Here is a 14811-nt window from a genome sequence, read left to right as displayed (position 1 = left end):
TCAGCAAGAAACAAGAGCAAGTATTCAACACTTAGAAAGTCAAATGAGCCAGCTAGCATCTACCGTGAGTAGATTGGAGTCTCAAGGTAAATTGCCATCACAAACTGTTGTGAACCCAAAGGAAAATGTAAGTGCAATTACATTGAGAAGTGAAAAAGAGTTGCCAGAACCTACTCAAGTGCGAAAAACACCCAACCGAGATGAGGAAACGGAAAAAGAAGTTCATCAACCTCAAGATGATCAAAAGCCTATTGGAGAGCATCCAAAGACAATGGTAATTCCTCTGCCTTTTCCTAGTAGATTAGCTAAATCCAAAAGGAATGAAGAAGAGAAAGAAATTCTTGAAACATTTCGAAAAATTGAGGTAAATATTCCTTTACTTGATGCTATTAAACAAATTCCTCGATATGCTAAATTTCTCAAAGAGTTGTGCACAAATAAAAGAAAGTTGAAAGGTAATGAAATGGTAAGTATGGGGGAAAGTGTTTCAGCTATCCTTCAGAAAAAATTACCTCCCAAGTGTAAAAACCCAGGTATGTTTGCTATCCCTTGCAAGATAGGTAATGTTAAGATTGAAAGAGCAATGTTAGATCTAGGAGCTTCAATTAATGTGATGCCTTTATCTGTTTATTCATCTCTGACTGTTGGTCCATTAAAAGGAACGAGTATAATTATTCAACTTGCTGATAGATCTAATGTATATCCTGTGGGGGTTCTAGAAAATGTTTTAGTACAAGTTGATGGGTTAGTTTTTCCTGCGGATTTTTATATAGTTGATATAGAAGAAGATAATAACTATTATGATTCAAAACTAATATTGTTGGGAAAGCCATTTCTGAAAACAACTAAGTCAAAAATTGATGTGCATGATGGTACATTAACAATGGAGTTTGATGGTGAAATTGTTAAATTTGATATATTTAATACTACCATTAAACATTTGAATGACATATCATCTGTTTTTGTTGTGGATATTTTATTGCTGGAAGATAATTCTCATTTGATTGGTGATGAGGAAATGGATGTTGCGCTGAACAAAAATCCTAACTTTGAGGATGCGTTAGGACGGGAATGGAGTCCAGCCAAAGACTTTAAAGAAAGGCACTGCTTGGGAGGTAACCCAAGGGGAGTTTATTCAATTTTTTCCTTTATTTGTTTTGCATTTTTATTAATTTTTCTCTTATCTTTACATTCTATTTAACATTGGGGACAATGTTAAGAATAAGTGTGGGGAGGGGATTTAACTATTATTCATTATTTGATTCTTCCCTTCAAAAAAAAAATTACTAATAAATTTTTCAAAAAATAATAATATTTTTACTAAAATTCATAACATAATTGATTAATTGGTCTTGCATATTATGATTACTTAGGTTAGTATTTTGTTTCATATGGTGGTGGCTAAACTAAGCAAGCATGAACCTGTGAGATTTTTGAGCCTTTGACTGACACTTCAGTCCAATTATTTTATTCTTGTGTGATATCTTCCATGGATCTGTGTCTCTAGAACTTGCCTTGATTCTTTTTAAAGCTAATTTGATGCATGCATGATTTTTAATATGATTAAGGCCATCTTTGATTTTTGGCAAACCACGAGCTGCAGACGGTTTCATTGAGCTACATCCACGAACCAGTTAATTGAATTAGAGGTTAGAGCAACAATAGCCTACTTTGCTAATTTTCTATGGTTAGGAAATTAAATATTATTTATTTTCTAGGTTTTATGTGGTTGAAGAAATTAATTTTAATTTGTGGATGTTAGGGAAATTAGGGCTATTTTGAGTTGATTATGGAGCCTGAACTAGTATAAATAAGGCTGAATTTTCAGTAGAACTCAGTCAGTTCAAAGAAAAATTTTATTTTCTGTAAACATTTAATTATTATGTTCTGCTAAGTTTATTTTCCAACTCAAGAATAATTGAAGTTTTGGTTCTTTTAGGATTGTGAGACGTAATTTGGTTTTCTTTTATGCTATATTATTTATATATCTTCTATTATCTTGATATATTACTGCTTTGATTAATTGTGCAAATAGGATCCATTGTTCAATTTTCATTCCAGTAAATTGCCATTTAGAATTCTTGAATCCGTAATTGTTTAAGTATTCTAAGCCCTAGTGGTAAAATAACATAGTTGATTATAAATTAGATTTTCAATTTTATGTTATGGAGATGTATAATCTAGTTTAAATGGATCGAGCTTGCGAGTCTGTTGGCTAGAATTGGTAGTCTTTCTAATTTTTAATGCTGGTAGTTAATTAAATCCTAAGAGCTTGTTTAGAGTTGTTAATTATCTAGGGAAGTAATTGAAGAGCCTGTTTTGATTACCGATAAAGTAAGGAGAGATAGGTTGTTAGAGCTTGTTAATAACCATAACCAGTTTGGTGTAGGATAAAAGGATTTACACTTTATTTCAATGATCACTTATTTGAATCAATTATGATATTATGCCTTGGGTTGGATACTAGTTTTCTATTGATTCATTTTATTTGATGTTGATTTCTTTTGACATTTTATTATTTGCATTTTGAACTTGAATCGCCATTCTATTCTTAATTTAATCTTTGCTTAAAATTAAATCGAACCAATCTCTAGGGATACGACCTTACTCATCACTGTTGCAATTTTATTAGAGTAAGTAAATTATAATTTGTTGGATTCGACACTCATCAATATCGAATCCTCATCAAACCACTACAAGGGAATAACGACGAAAAATTCCATCGCTAAAAAAAAAAAGAAAAAAAAAAAGAAAAAACAAAGCTAGTTTCCTACCACAATGATTTAATGAAGAAATTTGCAAGGGAATAGCGACGAACTTTTCCATCGCTATATTTAGCGTCAGAAAATTCTGTCGCTAAATGTCCGTCGCTACATTTAGCGACGGAAAATTTCTTCGTTAATTTGTTTCTATTTTTTGCATTGGATGCCATTTAGCTACAGTTTAGCGACGGAAAAATCCGTCGCTAAATTTAGCAATGGATTTTTCTGTCGCTATTTCGTTGCCATTCTTTATTGTTATTAGGTATTTAACTTCATATTTACTACAATTTTTGTCTATCGCTAAATTTTTAAAATTAAAAATAATAATAATCTACACACTAATTAATATCACATACTTGCATTAAACCTGTAATAGAATACTGCAATCAATAATATAATTGTAAAATATATTATATTAAAAAAATTCAAGAGTTAATTCCAGTAATGGTCTTCCGACTTTTGCGTTTTTCTAAAATTGGTCATGGACTTTTAATTTAGACAAAAAAGACACCTGACTTTCTAATTTGTTCCATCAAAGGTCCTTTTGTTAGCAAATCGTTTCTTGGCCGTCAGTTTAGGGGACAAATGTGTCTTTTCATTATATTTACTTTCTTCTTCCTCTTAGCCAAGAAGCCCTGACTTATTTGACGCATAGAAGCGGTGCGAAGAACTCTAGTACAAGAAAGCAATTATTCCAAGAACTGGACATAAAAGTAGAGAGACAGAGTGTCTTATCACGAACAACTAAATCAAATTAAACAAAGATCATGGTATACAACGGATCAAACAAACGAGACAAGAAGACATGATTGATTAGCCATTTCGTTAAATAATTCATTGGAGACAATATCACACAACAATGTAGGTGGAATTTGGTAAATATTTCAACTTGAATGGCAGATATGTGAACATAGAATCAGCACAAGTTGCCGTGATTTCAAATAACACATATGGATGGCACCATCCCAACCAAGTTGGTCATATTATTCACTTAAACCCCAATGAGGTTCCAAGTCAACTCCGGGTGACCTATTGACCTCTTTGGTTTGAGCCGATAAGCTATAGACAACCTAGGTTCTTATCCGGCTAAGATCATAGGGCCGGTTTACCCCTATGCAACATACACAACATTGTAGGGTGGCTGTGAATTTTCCTTTGTCACCTAAGAAAATAACATTAATGGAAAAAATGCTATGTCAAACAATCCCTACCACAGACACAGTTACCGGATGAAAGCAATTCCATCATTGTGCTTGTGTGAAAAAGGTTGATACATGAATATGCAGAGAGGTGATCACACTCAGGTAATGTTTAATTGAACAAAACTAGCGAAAATAGGGAAACACGAGCGTAGTACCCTCATCAATATCAACAACAAGGATAATTTTCTCAGATGGATCACAGTGCGGGAAGCCAATCGATCTTCCTTCGTGAGAAGGTTCGCTTTCGGTATAAAAAAACTCTGAAGTGCCATCTCCGAGCTTAGTCTCCTTGGAATCACGAAGCAAATGGGGCAGGCACGGAGGAAATGCCCGCGGTCTAGGCAACAAGTCATTATTGCTGCTATTTATACCACAGCCCCTATTCCCGGCGGCGTTTGACAAAGAGTTGCCAGGGCAACAACCCCTAAGTACGATAACAGAAGGTGGGCGGCTGGCGTATTCAACCTTCCATTATTACCACACGCATCAACGGAAGGCCTCCCAACGCCCAAACACCGCGACTCCGTTTTAACTGACGAGACGACAGAAGCCCCTGCCGCTATAGCTATGGAGTTGCCATGCTTTCTTCGTACTGGAACAATTCGAAGCTAGGCTAAGAGGAAAACGAGGAACAATTGCTTTCTTCGTACGGGAGTTCTTCGCACTACTTCTGTGCGTCAAATAAGCGAGGGCTGCTAGGCTAAGAGGAAGAAGAAAGCAATATAATGAAAAGACACATTTGCCCCCTAAACTGACGGCTAAGAAATGGTTTGCTAATCGAAGGATCTTTGGTGGAACAAATTAGAAAGTCAAGTGTCTTTTTTGTCCAAATTAAAAGTCGAGGATCAATTTTGGAAAATTGCAATAGTCAGAGGACCATTGCTGGAATTAACTCGATACACTCAATAACAATAACAAAAGTATAGCATTGTGTAATGTTACATCGTTAGAAACAATACCAAATATATTAATAAACATAATCTAATAATCTCTAAGGTTTCCAACATTTGAATTAGCAAAATGTTCAGCTTGAGTAGTTGGGGGTTGTGCCGTAGAAGTGGATAGCATGTCGTTGTGATGCAACTCATCCATCAACTTGCATTTGAGCCTGCAGTTGAGTTCTTTTAGCTTGTAGTTGTGCCTGCATCTGAGCTTGTAGTTGCGCTTGCATCTCAGCTTGAATTTGAACTTGCATCTCAGCTCGCATGGTCTCTAACTGTTGGGTCACCATCTCCTTCATTGCATCTTGATGAAGTTTTGAAATAGCAAATGAACTACAGCTATTCGCATTGATAAATGAGGATGCCTTAGTCCCTAAGCCATAAATACGTTGTTTCTTTACCCCACCAATAACATCTACATACAACTGTGACATGTTTATAATTGGTGGCTCAGTTGACCCTTCAGCTTCTTGCGTTAGCATCATGTCATGCTTATATTTCTTCCTACAATTAAAAACATACACAAAATAAAAGAAGTATACATACAAGGGCATATACGAATTTTATATATTTAACAATATATGATTGTTACGTTACGTTATACTTACATCGATTTTCTTTGACCTCTCATCAAAAATAAAAATCATATAAATTTCAGACCAAAACAACCATATATTGTTAAATTCAGAAAACAAATAAAAATTCGCTGTAAGTATAACATAAGTATACTACTACCAAGAAAAATTTGAGTTATCTACCACCAAGAAAAATTTCAGATCTGAACAACAAAGGGAACTATTTTTATGGATTTTTATTTCTGACTTTTTCTTGGTAGTAGATAACTCACAAATATTGCCTTCCATGTAAAAAAAAATTGGCCGAAATCATTCATACATAAACAAAGAAAATTCATTGAATTCCGGCTTACTGTTGGTCCAGTTTCTGCCAAGATTTCCAACCTGCATTGTTTGAGGGATAAATTGCAAAAAAATACTTCCACATATCCAATTGCTTTGAAATTTTTTCTGGAAGCATAAAACTTACCATTGTTTAGTTTCATGAAAGTTTTGGGCCAAAATCACACACATACCAATCCCAGAAAATTCTGAAAGCCAGTGACAAAATCTGTCCAGATTTAGTGTTTACTGTTTTTCATCATCCATGGAGTCTTTTGAGTTAAATACACTTCAACAAGGATCACTCATTGTGAAAGAATTCTACAAGAAGTTAAGAGACTTGATGATCCAAAATGGGGTGATTGAACCAACTGTAATTACTAACAATAGATTTTTGTATGGTGTTAGAAAAGAAATTGCACAATTGCTTCCTTATGAGTGCAAGTGTTTGTTTACTTTGTTATACCCCCAAACAAATTGAAAAAAGATTATAGTAAAAGGAGGTCAAACATTCGACATCTATTTCCTTTGTCATGTGATGAGAGCTCAAAAAAAAATGAGTGATAATGTAAAAATTTGTGGAGATGAGTGTGTAAACAAAGAGCAGGAAAGTTTGAGTGAAAAAGAAGAAAAGAATGACCAAAATAGTGAAAATGAGAATGAAGAATTGTGTTTTGATCTTTGTGAAAGAAAGAAAGACGGAGAAGACATTGAGAACACAATAACCTTTATTTTAAATTCATTGCAGGGGATATGGATGTGTTGCAAGTGTTGACAATAGGTTGGAAGGCAAGACAAATAGAGATCCAAAGTCAAATGCATTTGTGGTGGTGATGTGCCAAGTTCAAGGAAAATTAGGATCACTCACTTTATTTGATGAGGAGTTTCAATTCATATGTTGGGAAATTTACTCATTTCCATTTGACCGATGAAAGTGTGATTCGAGGACGAATCATTTCAAAAGAGTGAGGGAATGTTAAGAATTAAGGCATGTGCTTCATAAATTGCTTAACATTGCATTTGAAGGCCATTACTAACATTAAATGATATGGAAGAAAAAGCCTTAGTTAATGTAATTGGATGCTATTAATCCATTAAATTGATCTTAAGATACACCACACACTCAGTACGGAAGAAAAGGGTGACAAATGATCTTGTTCGTAGCATTACCTATTTGGACCGACCAAGTCTTATATTTTTTTTGGATGTTTTCATTATTTTAAGACATTGAATTAGTCATTTATTTGTTTTTGTGCACCAGGTAAGATTAGGAGAGGGTTAAATCTAAATGGAGACTTTATCTCCACATAGTTAGTGGTTATCCACTTTTCTAGCTACTTTGTAGGAAATGTGCTTCCATGTTCTCCACATTTCCCTACTTTTAATTACCCATTTTCATATTAATATCTTAGGAAATAGCTATAAATAGGTTGAGACTTGTACATTTCAGTTGGTTGATTGATGAAAATTGAAAGTCATGTGTTTTCTCCAACTCACGAGTTATAATGAGTTATCCTGAGTGTGGACCTTATCAGTGATTGTGTGGCGTCCAAGCTCAATTTATTTTGTTCAGGCCTTTGCTACTAAGGCTACTATCATTTCTTTTGTTTCCCTTTTGCCCATAAAGCCAAAATCCCAAAAATAATACTTACCAAAATCAGTACAAACCAGCAAGCTGCGCACATAATTTGGTTTTGCTAATCGTGAAGTGTCTGGGGCTTCTTTTGTGAGATTATTCTACCATTCAAACATCAAGGGGCTAGAGAATCATATCACCATATATGTATGTAATTTTGCATTTCCCCAGATTAAGATGATTATTAGATATAAGCAACTGATATATTGAATTAACTGATGCGAATATGTGAATAATCAGTCAGATCGATAGATTGGCACTTAGTTTGTCGAGGAAAAACTAAAGCAGATAATAAGAACACACATACGATGTTTACCCAGTTCGATACAGTGTGTATCTACATCTGAGGGATGATCACCGAGGCGTCCAATCCACTAACTCATAATCCAATGTACAAAGGTAGAGAAACAAGAATCTCACCCAAGTGCCCCACACAAGGTACGTACCCAGTCTGCAAAGGTTTAGTGGATTGTTGAAGACGGAGAGCCACGCATGCAGAAGTCCAACGAAATCCCTTTGGTTGGAGAGCTAACTCAGATGCAGTCTGCTTCAATGACGCAGTCCCACGTTGTTCCCACAACTAAGTGAATTTCGTGTCCTTTCATTTAAGCAACGATAGTTCTTCTCAAGTTCTTCATCATAATCACCAAGAACATATATTCTTGAGAAGAGGCATAATCAAAGATGTAATCTTCTGTAGCAAGGAGTGCCTTTTTTTTTTTGTCTTTCAAAACGTAACCCTAATTCATGACCGAATGAGGGTAATTATACTTCCTTAGAAAAACCACTCTCCAAAAATATCTTTGATTGTAGATGGTAGGACGATTTGTGAAGAATGCAATCTTCGAGATTCGGTCCATACCTTCCAAAACAGATCCGCTGATTTTCTTTCCAAAAGTCTTCAAACTGCGTTCAGTGTTTTTGGAAACTTCTTCCTTTATCAGATCTTCAGTGTCAGTGCGTCTGTTGATGTCTCTGATCGATCAGTCTTCTGTAGAACAAACAGACACCAAGTTAAACCCTATCTTAGTTTGCCATAATAATATTGCCAATCATATGTTGGGGTTTTATGGAGAAAACAAAACAGTAACAAACTCCCCCTTTGGCTATTATTTGGCAAAACAACTCGACTAAGATACACCAAAATTTTTGGAGAATGAAAGGAAGATAAAAATCGCATAAAGAGCATAGTCTGAAATACAAATACAACCCTTAAATAATAGCAGCACACATGTCGTGCTGATAAAAAAAAGTAGCATTCTTCGCAGATCGTGAGGCCATCACAAACACATGCCCAGACAGGGCCAGAAGGTATAAAAACAAAAACTCCACCTGAGTTTAATCACTCCCCCTTTTTGCCAAAGATAGACAAAGAACCATTCAAGAATTCTAGGGTTCATCACTGTCGGACTTCACATTCTCAGCAGCAGCAGACTCAGTCAGGCTCAGACGAAGTAGAACAGTTGCAAGTTCAGTACGGGCTGCTGTGAGCTGCTTCGCAATGATTCCATTAACAGTTTCCAACTCAGACACCCGAGCCTTCAATCGAAGGGAAAGCTGAACGTCCCTCGCATGTGGCGAGTCATCAACATGAGTGTCAGCATCAGAGGATGGAGGCGCAGCCACAGGTGTAACATCTCGGATGTGCTTGCCAGTCAATAGACGTGGATCAACAGTGTAGAGCAGAGTTGGACAGATAATCTCGCTTGGCATTGGGACCAGGCCCTGCGTTGTCAGAACTCCAAAAATGAGATTAGGATAAGGCAGTCGTACCTTCTGTTCCCTCGAATGGATCAAAATGAGGAAATAATAGAAGATCCACTTTCCTAGATCAATGGTCATTTTGGTGCCAATTCGAAATAGAAGAGCAGCCAGTTGCTTGCCAACCATATGGAAGTGTGCAGAAGGTAGCCAATTGTGTAAGGCAATACGGTGCAGAATAACATATTTGGAGGTGAGCTTCGAGCTAGACAGAGTATCAACATCACCTGTAGGCCATACAGGAGTCTGACCACCAGTAAGAGTCTTTGCAACTAAATCCCAATCCGTAATCTCTTCCTCATCAACAACCTTCAGACCATAATACTCATTAATCACATCTGGACTGAAAACATACCATTTCCCTCTGATGAAAATCTGCATGCACCGGGTCCCCGAAAGATTGTCAATTTTCATTCAGATTACAGAAGAACTCGTAGGTCAGTAGCTTGGAGTAAGGACAAATAGAAGTGACAGTCTTCATGAGGCCAACTTCACTGAGCAACGGCAGGATGTCACAGACAGAATTCAACTGATTCTCATTAACCGATCGCTGAACTATAAGTTCCCATCGAACCATCAGACCATTTTCCTTGAGCTGTAGCAGAAACAAACTGAGGTTTGTAAATCGATGTGTCAGGGTTGTTCGAAGCAGCTTGGACATCAGGAGTAACACTCCTTCCTCTCGACCTTGTAGTTGGTTTCATCTTTCTGGTAGAGGTGGTGGAGACCGTAGTAGGTGCATTGTTCTTGACAGACGATTGCAGAGTTTTGAAAACCTGTTGAACAGGTGGATCACTTTCAGCTTTGACGGATTCAGCAGATCGCCTTCTTTTCTCAGGTTGAACCGTATCAAGATTATCATCACCGGTTTCAACTGCTACTCTCAGGAATCCCTTTGCGCTTCGATTTCCTTGTCTCTCTGGATGGAGAATGATCGGTTGGGCTTGGTGAAACCGAGTGGCTTGTTTTTGACACAAGAGCAGACGAAGAGTCAAGAAGTTTGGAGACTTCTCGAATTTTGAAGGTATTCGAGTTTGGATGTGCTGTTGCTTCTACTGTAAGAGGTCCAGACGACTTAGCTTGAGGACCATAAACTTCAGCCAGTATCTTCTCATCATCACTGTCAAGCTATACAGGAGGATCATCAGGGTGAATGACTCTATAAGGTTCTGGTACAGAAGTAGATGGTAAACCGGCAAAGTGACGGATTTGGTCAAGGCTCTCAGCCAGAGAGGTTGAAGTATACACAGGAACTCCATCAATTTGATAAGAGGAACGCGGGCTTGAGAGTCTGGCAGCCTCAATTTCAGTTGACACCTTAGGAGAAACATCTACTGGGCAAACTTCAACTGGTGACTTAGCAACATCAGATATGGGTAAAACAGGAATAGCAGATCGTGCAACATCAGCAGAGTACACAACTAGACTCAAATTGTCTACATTATCATCAGAAGCACTGTTAGGGACAACTTTTGCAGACTCCAAATTTTCAGAAGATACACGAAGAGGATCATCAGACACAGAGGATTTCTCAGACAGAAAAACATTCTCATTATCGGATTGAGCAACAGGCAGAGCAGATTCAATAGCATCAGAAATTAAATCATCAGGCTTATCAGGAGATATCTTAATAGGGGTTTCAGAAGTATTAGACCTATTATGAAGAATCTCGATACGGTGTGTGGCTTCTTTCTGTGCAGCTTGAAGATAGAGAGGTTGAGCTGCCATCCGTCGACGCGAGACTTCTTCGGATTCCAGAGCCCTTTGGGCGAAATATTGGAGAAAAGCCCTAGCACGATTACCATCTTCAGGCTCAGGAATGGACGCAAGGCTAACATCATCACTCGCTTCGGAGGCCAACATCAAGAGGTCACTTGTGTCTTCGTCGGACCAATCCGCATAGAACTTCGGGTAATCTGAGAACACTGTGACCATGATTTCGTCGCGGAGATCAGGGTCAAGCTTCAACTTCTTTTTCATAGTGAGTTGGAGAAGAGTTTTGACATGCTTCGTGGCTGTTTCTGGTGAATGAACTTTCCTTCCCAGCTTGATGATAATATTTCTCACTGCATCCGCCATTGTTGTGTGATTTGGGAAAACAGAGAGAAACCCTAGGTGTAGAATCAGTAAGCAAATAACAGAGAGATAAGAAGTATTTAGAACTCTTCCTCCAAAGTAAAAGAGACCCGATCAAATATATAATCACAAGGGTGATGAAGACTATTTAATGCGGTTGTCAGAATGCATGCAGCGGATGTGATTGACGCAACGGTATAGCTCCTTTTAAGGGATTAAACGGATGATTTGAATTTTGAAAGAGGCGAATTAATTTTGGTAACCAAGGTTAAGATAATATCTTAACATAAACAGAAGAGAGATTAAAAAGGAAGTCAAATATGTAATTTTGACCCGTGATTGTGACCACCATACACTCTCCTTCTGTGTCATCATCCTGCCTTATTGATCAATCCTGCAGATTCCCAGAGCAGATATGAGAATCTCAAACCGATTTGCGTCCAGAGGCTTAGTCAGAATATTAGCCAATTGCTTATCTGTTTGAATATATTCCAATTCTATCTCCCTTGACTCTACCAAGTCTCTGATATAATGATGCCTTATATCAATATGCTTCGTTCTAGAGTGTTGAATTAGGTTCTTTGAAATATTTATTGCACTGACATTGTCACAGTAGAGTGTCATAGTCCTTTGTGTGAGACCATAATCTAGAAGCATTTGCTTCATCCAGACCAACTGAGTGCAACATCCTCCAGCTTCTATATATTCTGCCTCTGCAGTACTTAGAGAGATTGAGTTCTGCTTCTTGCTTAGCCATGAGACTAAATTCTTTCCAACAAAGAAGCATCCACCTGATGTACTTTTTCTGTCATCTATGTTACCTGCCCAATTAGCATCACAATACGCTCTTAGACTGAGTTCACTGTCCTCGGAGTACCATAACCCATACTGAATTGTGCCCTTGATGTATTTCAAGATCCGTTTAGCAGCTATCAAATGTGACTCTTTGGGATCGGATTGATATCTTGCACATATCCCAACACTGAACATAATATCTGGCCGACTTGCGGTCAAATATAGCAGACTTCCGATTAGGCTTCGATAGACTGTGTTATCAACTGATGCGCCAGTATCATCTTTTGACCCCTTTGTTGAAGTGGAATAGGGGTTATGGGAGTTTTACATGACTCCAGATCAAATTTTTGGCATAATTTTCTTGTGAGATAAAGTAGCCTTCTGTACTCTGTTTGACTTGAAGTCCTAAGAAATAAGTCAGTTGACCTACCATGGACATTTCAAATTCTTCCTTCATAACCTTCACTAAGTCATCAGTATATTTCTGTAGAGTAGATCCGAAGACAATATCATCTACATAAATCTGAACTATAGTCACATGACTTCCAGTGGTTTTAACAAACAAGGTCTTGTCAACACTCCCTCGGCTATACCCATGATGTAGCAGATACTGTGTTAGTCGTTCGTACCATGCCCTTGGAGCTTGTTTAAGCCCATAGAGAGCTTTTCTAAGCTTGTAGACATGCGTCGAATGAACTGGGTTTTCAAAACCTTTAGGTTGTGCTACATAGATATCTTCATGCAGATACCCATTCAGAAATGCTGTCTTAACATCCATCTGAAATAGTGTGAAACCTAGAATACATGCAACTGCCAATAGAATTCTGATTGACTCCAATCTTGCAACAGGAGCAAACGTTTCATCATAGTCAATACCCTCAATTTGTGTACATCCTTGAGCAACCAACCGAGCTTTGTTTCTTGCAATATTTCCAGCTTCATTAGCTTTATTTTTGAAGATCCACTTTGTTCCGATTATGTTAACACGGTCAGGCCTTGGTACCAGATCCCATACATGATTGCGGTCAAACTGATGTAGCTCCTCCTGCATAGCCTTAATCCATAGATCATCCTGTAAGGCTTCCTTCACATTTTTTGGTTCTATTTTTAAGGTGTAGCAGGCAAGTCCGGATATTTCTATCAGATTGCTCCTCATTCGACTTCTGGTGTTCATTCCATCTGATAGATTACCAATTATGTTGTCTGGTGGATGATTTTTTTTTTTTTTTTGTGTTCTAGTGGGCTTATTCTTACCATCACCATCCAAGAGAAAGTTCTCATGCTCTGGGCTTTCTTTATCTTCTTCTGATGAGTCATGTGTGTCAAGCAGTTTGGTTTTTTCAGTTGTTTCTAACGACTCACTAATATGAAGGTCTGTCTCTGGATCAATCACCGATGTTTCATCTGATTCTCCTGGGTTATCATCGATAACAACATTCATTGATTCCATGACTGATTGAGTTCGTTTGTTATAAACTCTATAAGCTCGACTGTTTGGAGAGTATCCAAGAAAGATGCCCTCATCACTCTTGGGTTCAAACTTTCCCCTTTGTTCCCTATCAATTAGAACATAGCATCTTGTGCCAAACAGATGGAAGTACTTCAGATTCGACTTTTTCCCTTTCCATATCTCATATGGTGTCTTAGTCGTACCTGGTCTGAGATAGACTCTATTTACTGTATGACATGCTGTGTGCACTGCTTCAGCCCAGAAACGCTGCGGTAGATGCGATGCGTGCAACATCACTCTGGCCATTTCCTGCAATGTCCGATTCTTTCTTTCCACCACACCATTCTGTTGTGTTCTTCTGGGAGCCGAGAACTCATGAGCTATTCCATTTTCAGAGTAGAAATATGAGTATAAGGAATTTTCGAACTCTTTCCCGTGATCACTTCTCAGTCTTTGAATTTTTATGATGGACTCGTCTTTTTCTTTTTGTACTCTTATGCATAGAGTCTTGAAAGCATTGAATGCCTCAGATTTTTCTCTCAGAAAATATACCCAGCTGAACCGAGAGAAGTCATCTACACACACAAAGATGTATTTCTTTCCGCCAATGCTTTCAGTCTGAGTTGGTCCCATGAGGTCTATATGGACCAGTTCTAGACATCTCTCAGTAGTGATCACTTTTACTGCTTTGTGAGGAGCCCTTATTTGCTTTCCAATGGCACATGCACCACAAATTCCTTCCTGTTCTATTTTGAGCTTAGGTATCCCACGAACAGCATCTAATTTGATCATTTTTTCCATATCTCTGAAGTTAATGTGACCAAATCGTCGATGCCACAGTTTTGATTCGTCTGTTTTAGAATTTAGACATGCTGTTTCATTAGTCAGAACATAACAGTTGTCAGAGGATCGTGTTCCTTCCATCACCACTTAGTCTGCTTTATCACGGACTCTGCAGCAGTCACGATTGAAGCACACATTCCAATTTTGATCACACAGCTGACTGATGCTAATAAGATTTGCCTTCAGACCACTGACTAGGAGAAATTCGTCCAGATGAGGCAATCCTGGTACATTTAGAGTACCTTTTCCCACTATCTTTCCTTTTTGTCCGTCTCCATATGTTACTGATCCACTACTAGGTTGAACAACCATGAGACACTTGACATTCCCAGTCATATGTCTCGAACACCCACTGTCAAAGTACCATCTTGCTTCAGTCATAGATGCAGTCAGAACCACTGTGGGATAGCATATTACTTCTGATTTCCTGACCCAAACCTGTTTTGTGA

General features: G+C 37.8%; 2 protein-coding genes across 2 annotated transcripts; one reads left to right on the top strand and one right to left on the bottom strand.

The window, feature by feature from the left end:
* The first annotated feature begins 43 nt into the window (after positions 1-43).
* Positions 44-1225, top strand: LOC109163779. The gene is made up of 2 exons (XM_019312485.1): positions 44-1115; positions 1221-1225. Exons 1-2 carry the CDS (start codon positions 44-46, stop codon positions 1223-1225), a joined length of 1077 nt encoding a protein of 358 aa, XP_019168030.1.
* A 7601-nt stretch (positions 1226-8826) lies between these two features.
* On the bottom strand, positions 8827-9612 carry LOC109163778. The gene has a single exon (XM_019312484.1). It carries the CDS (start codon positions 9610-9612, stop codon positions 8827-8829), a length of 786 nt encoding a protein of 261 aa, XP_019168029.1.
* Between the last annotated feature and the right edge of the window lie 5199 nt (positions 9613-14811).

This window comes from Ipomoea nil, unplaced genomic scaffold (genome assembly GCF_001879475.1).
Source record: "Ipomoea nil cultivar Tokyo-kokei standard unplaced genomic scaffold, Asagao_1.1 scaffold3043, whole genome shotgun sequence".
Lineage (NCBI taxonomy): Eukaryota > Viridiplantae > Streptophyta > Magnoliopsida > Solanales > Convolvulaceae > Ipomoea > Ipomoea nil.
This window is presented reverse-complemented; position numbering and strand designations above follow the sequence as displayed.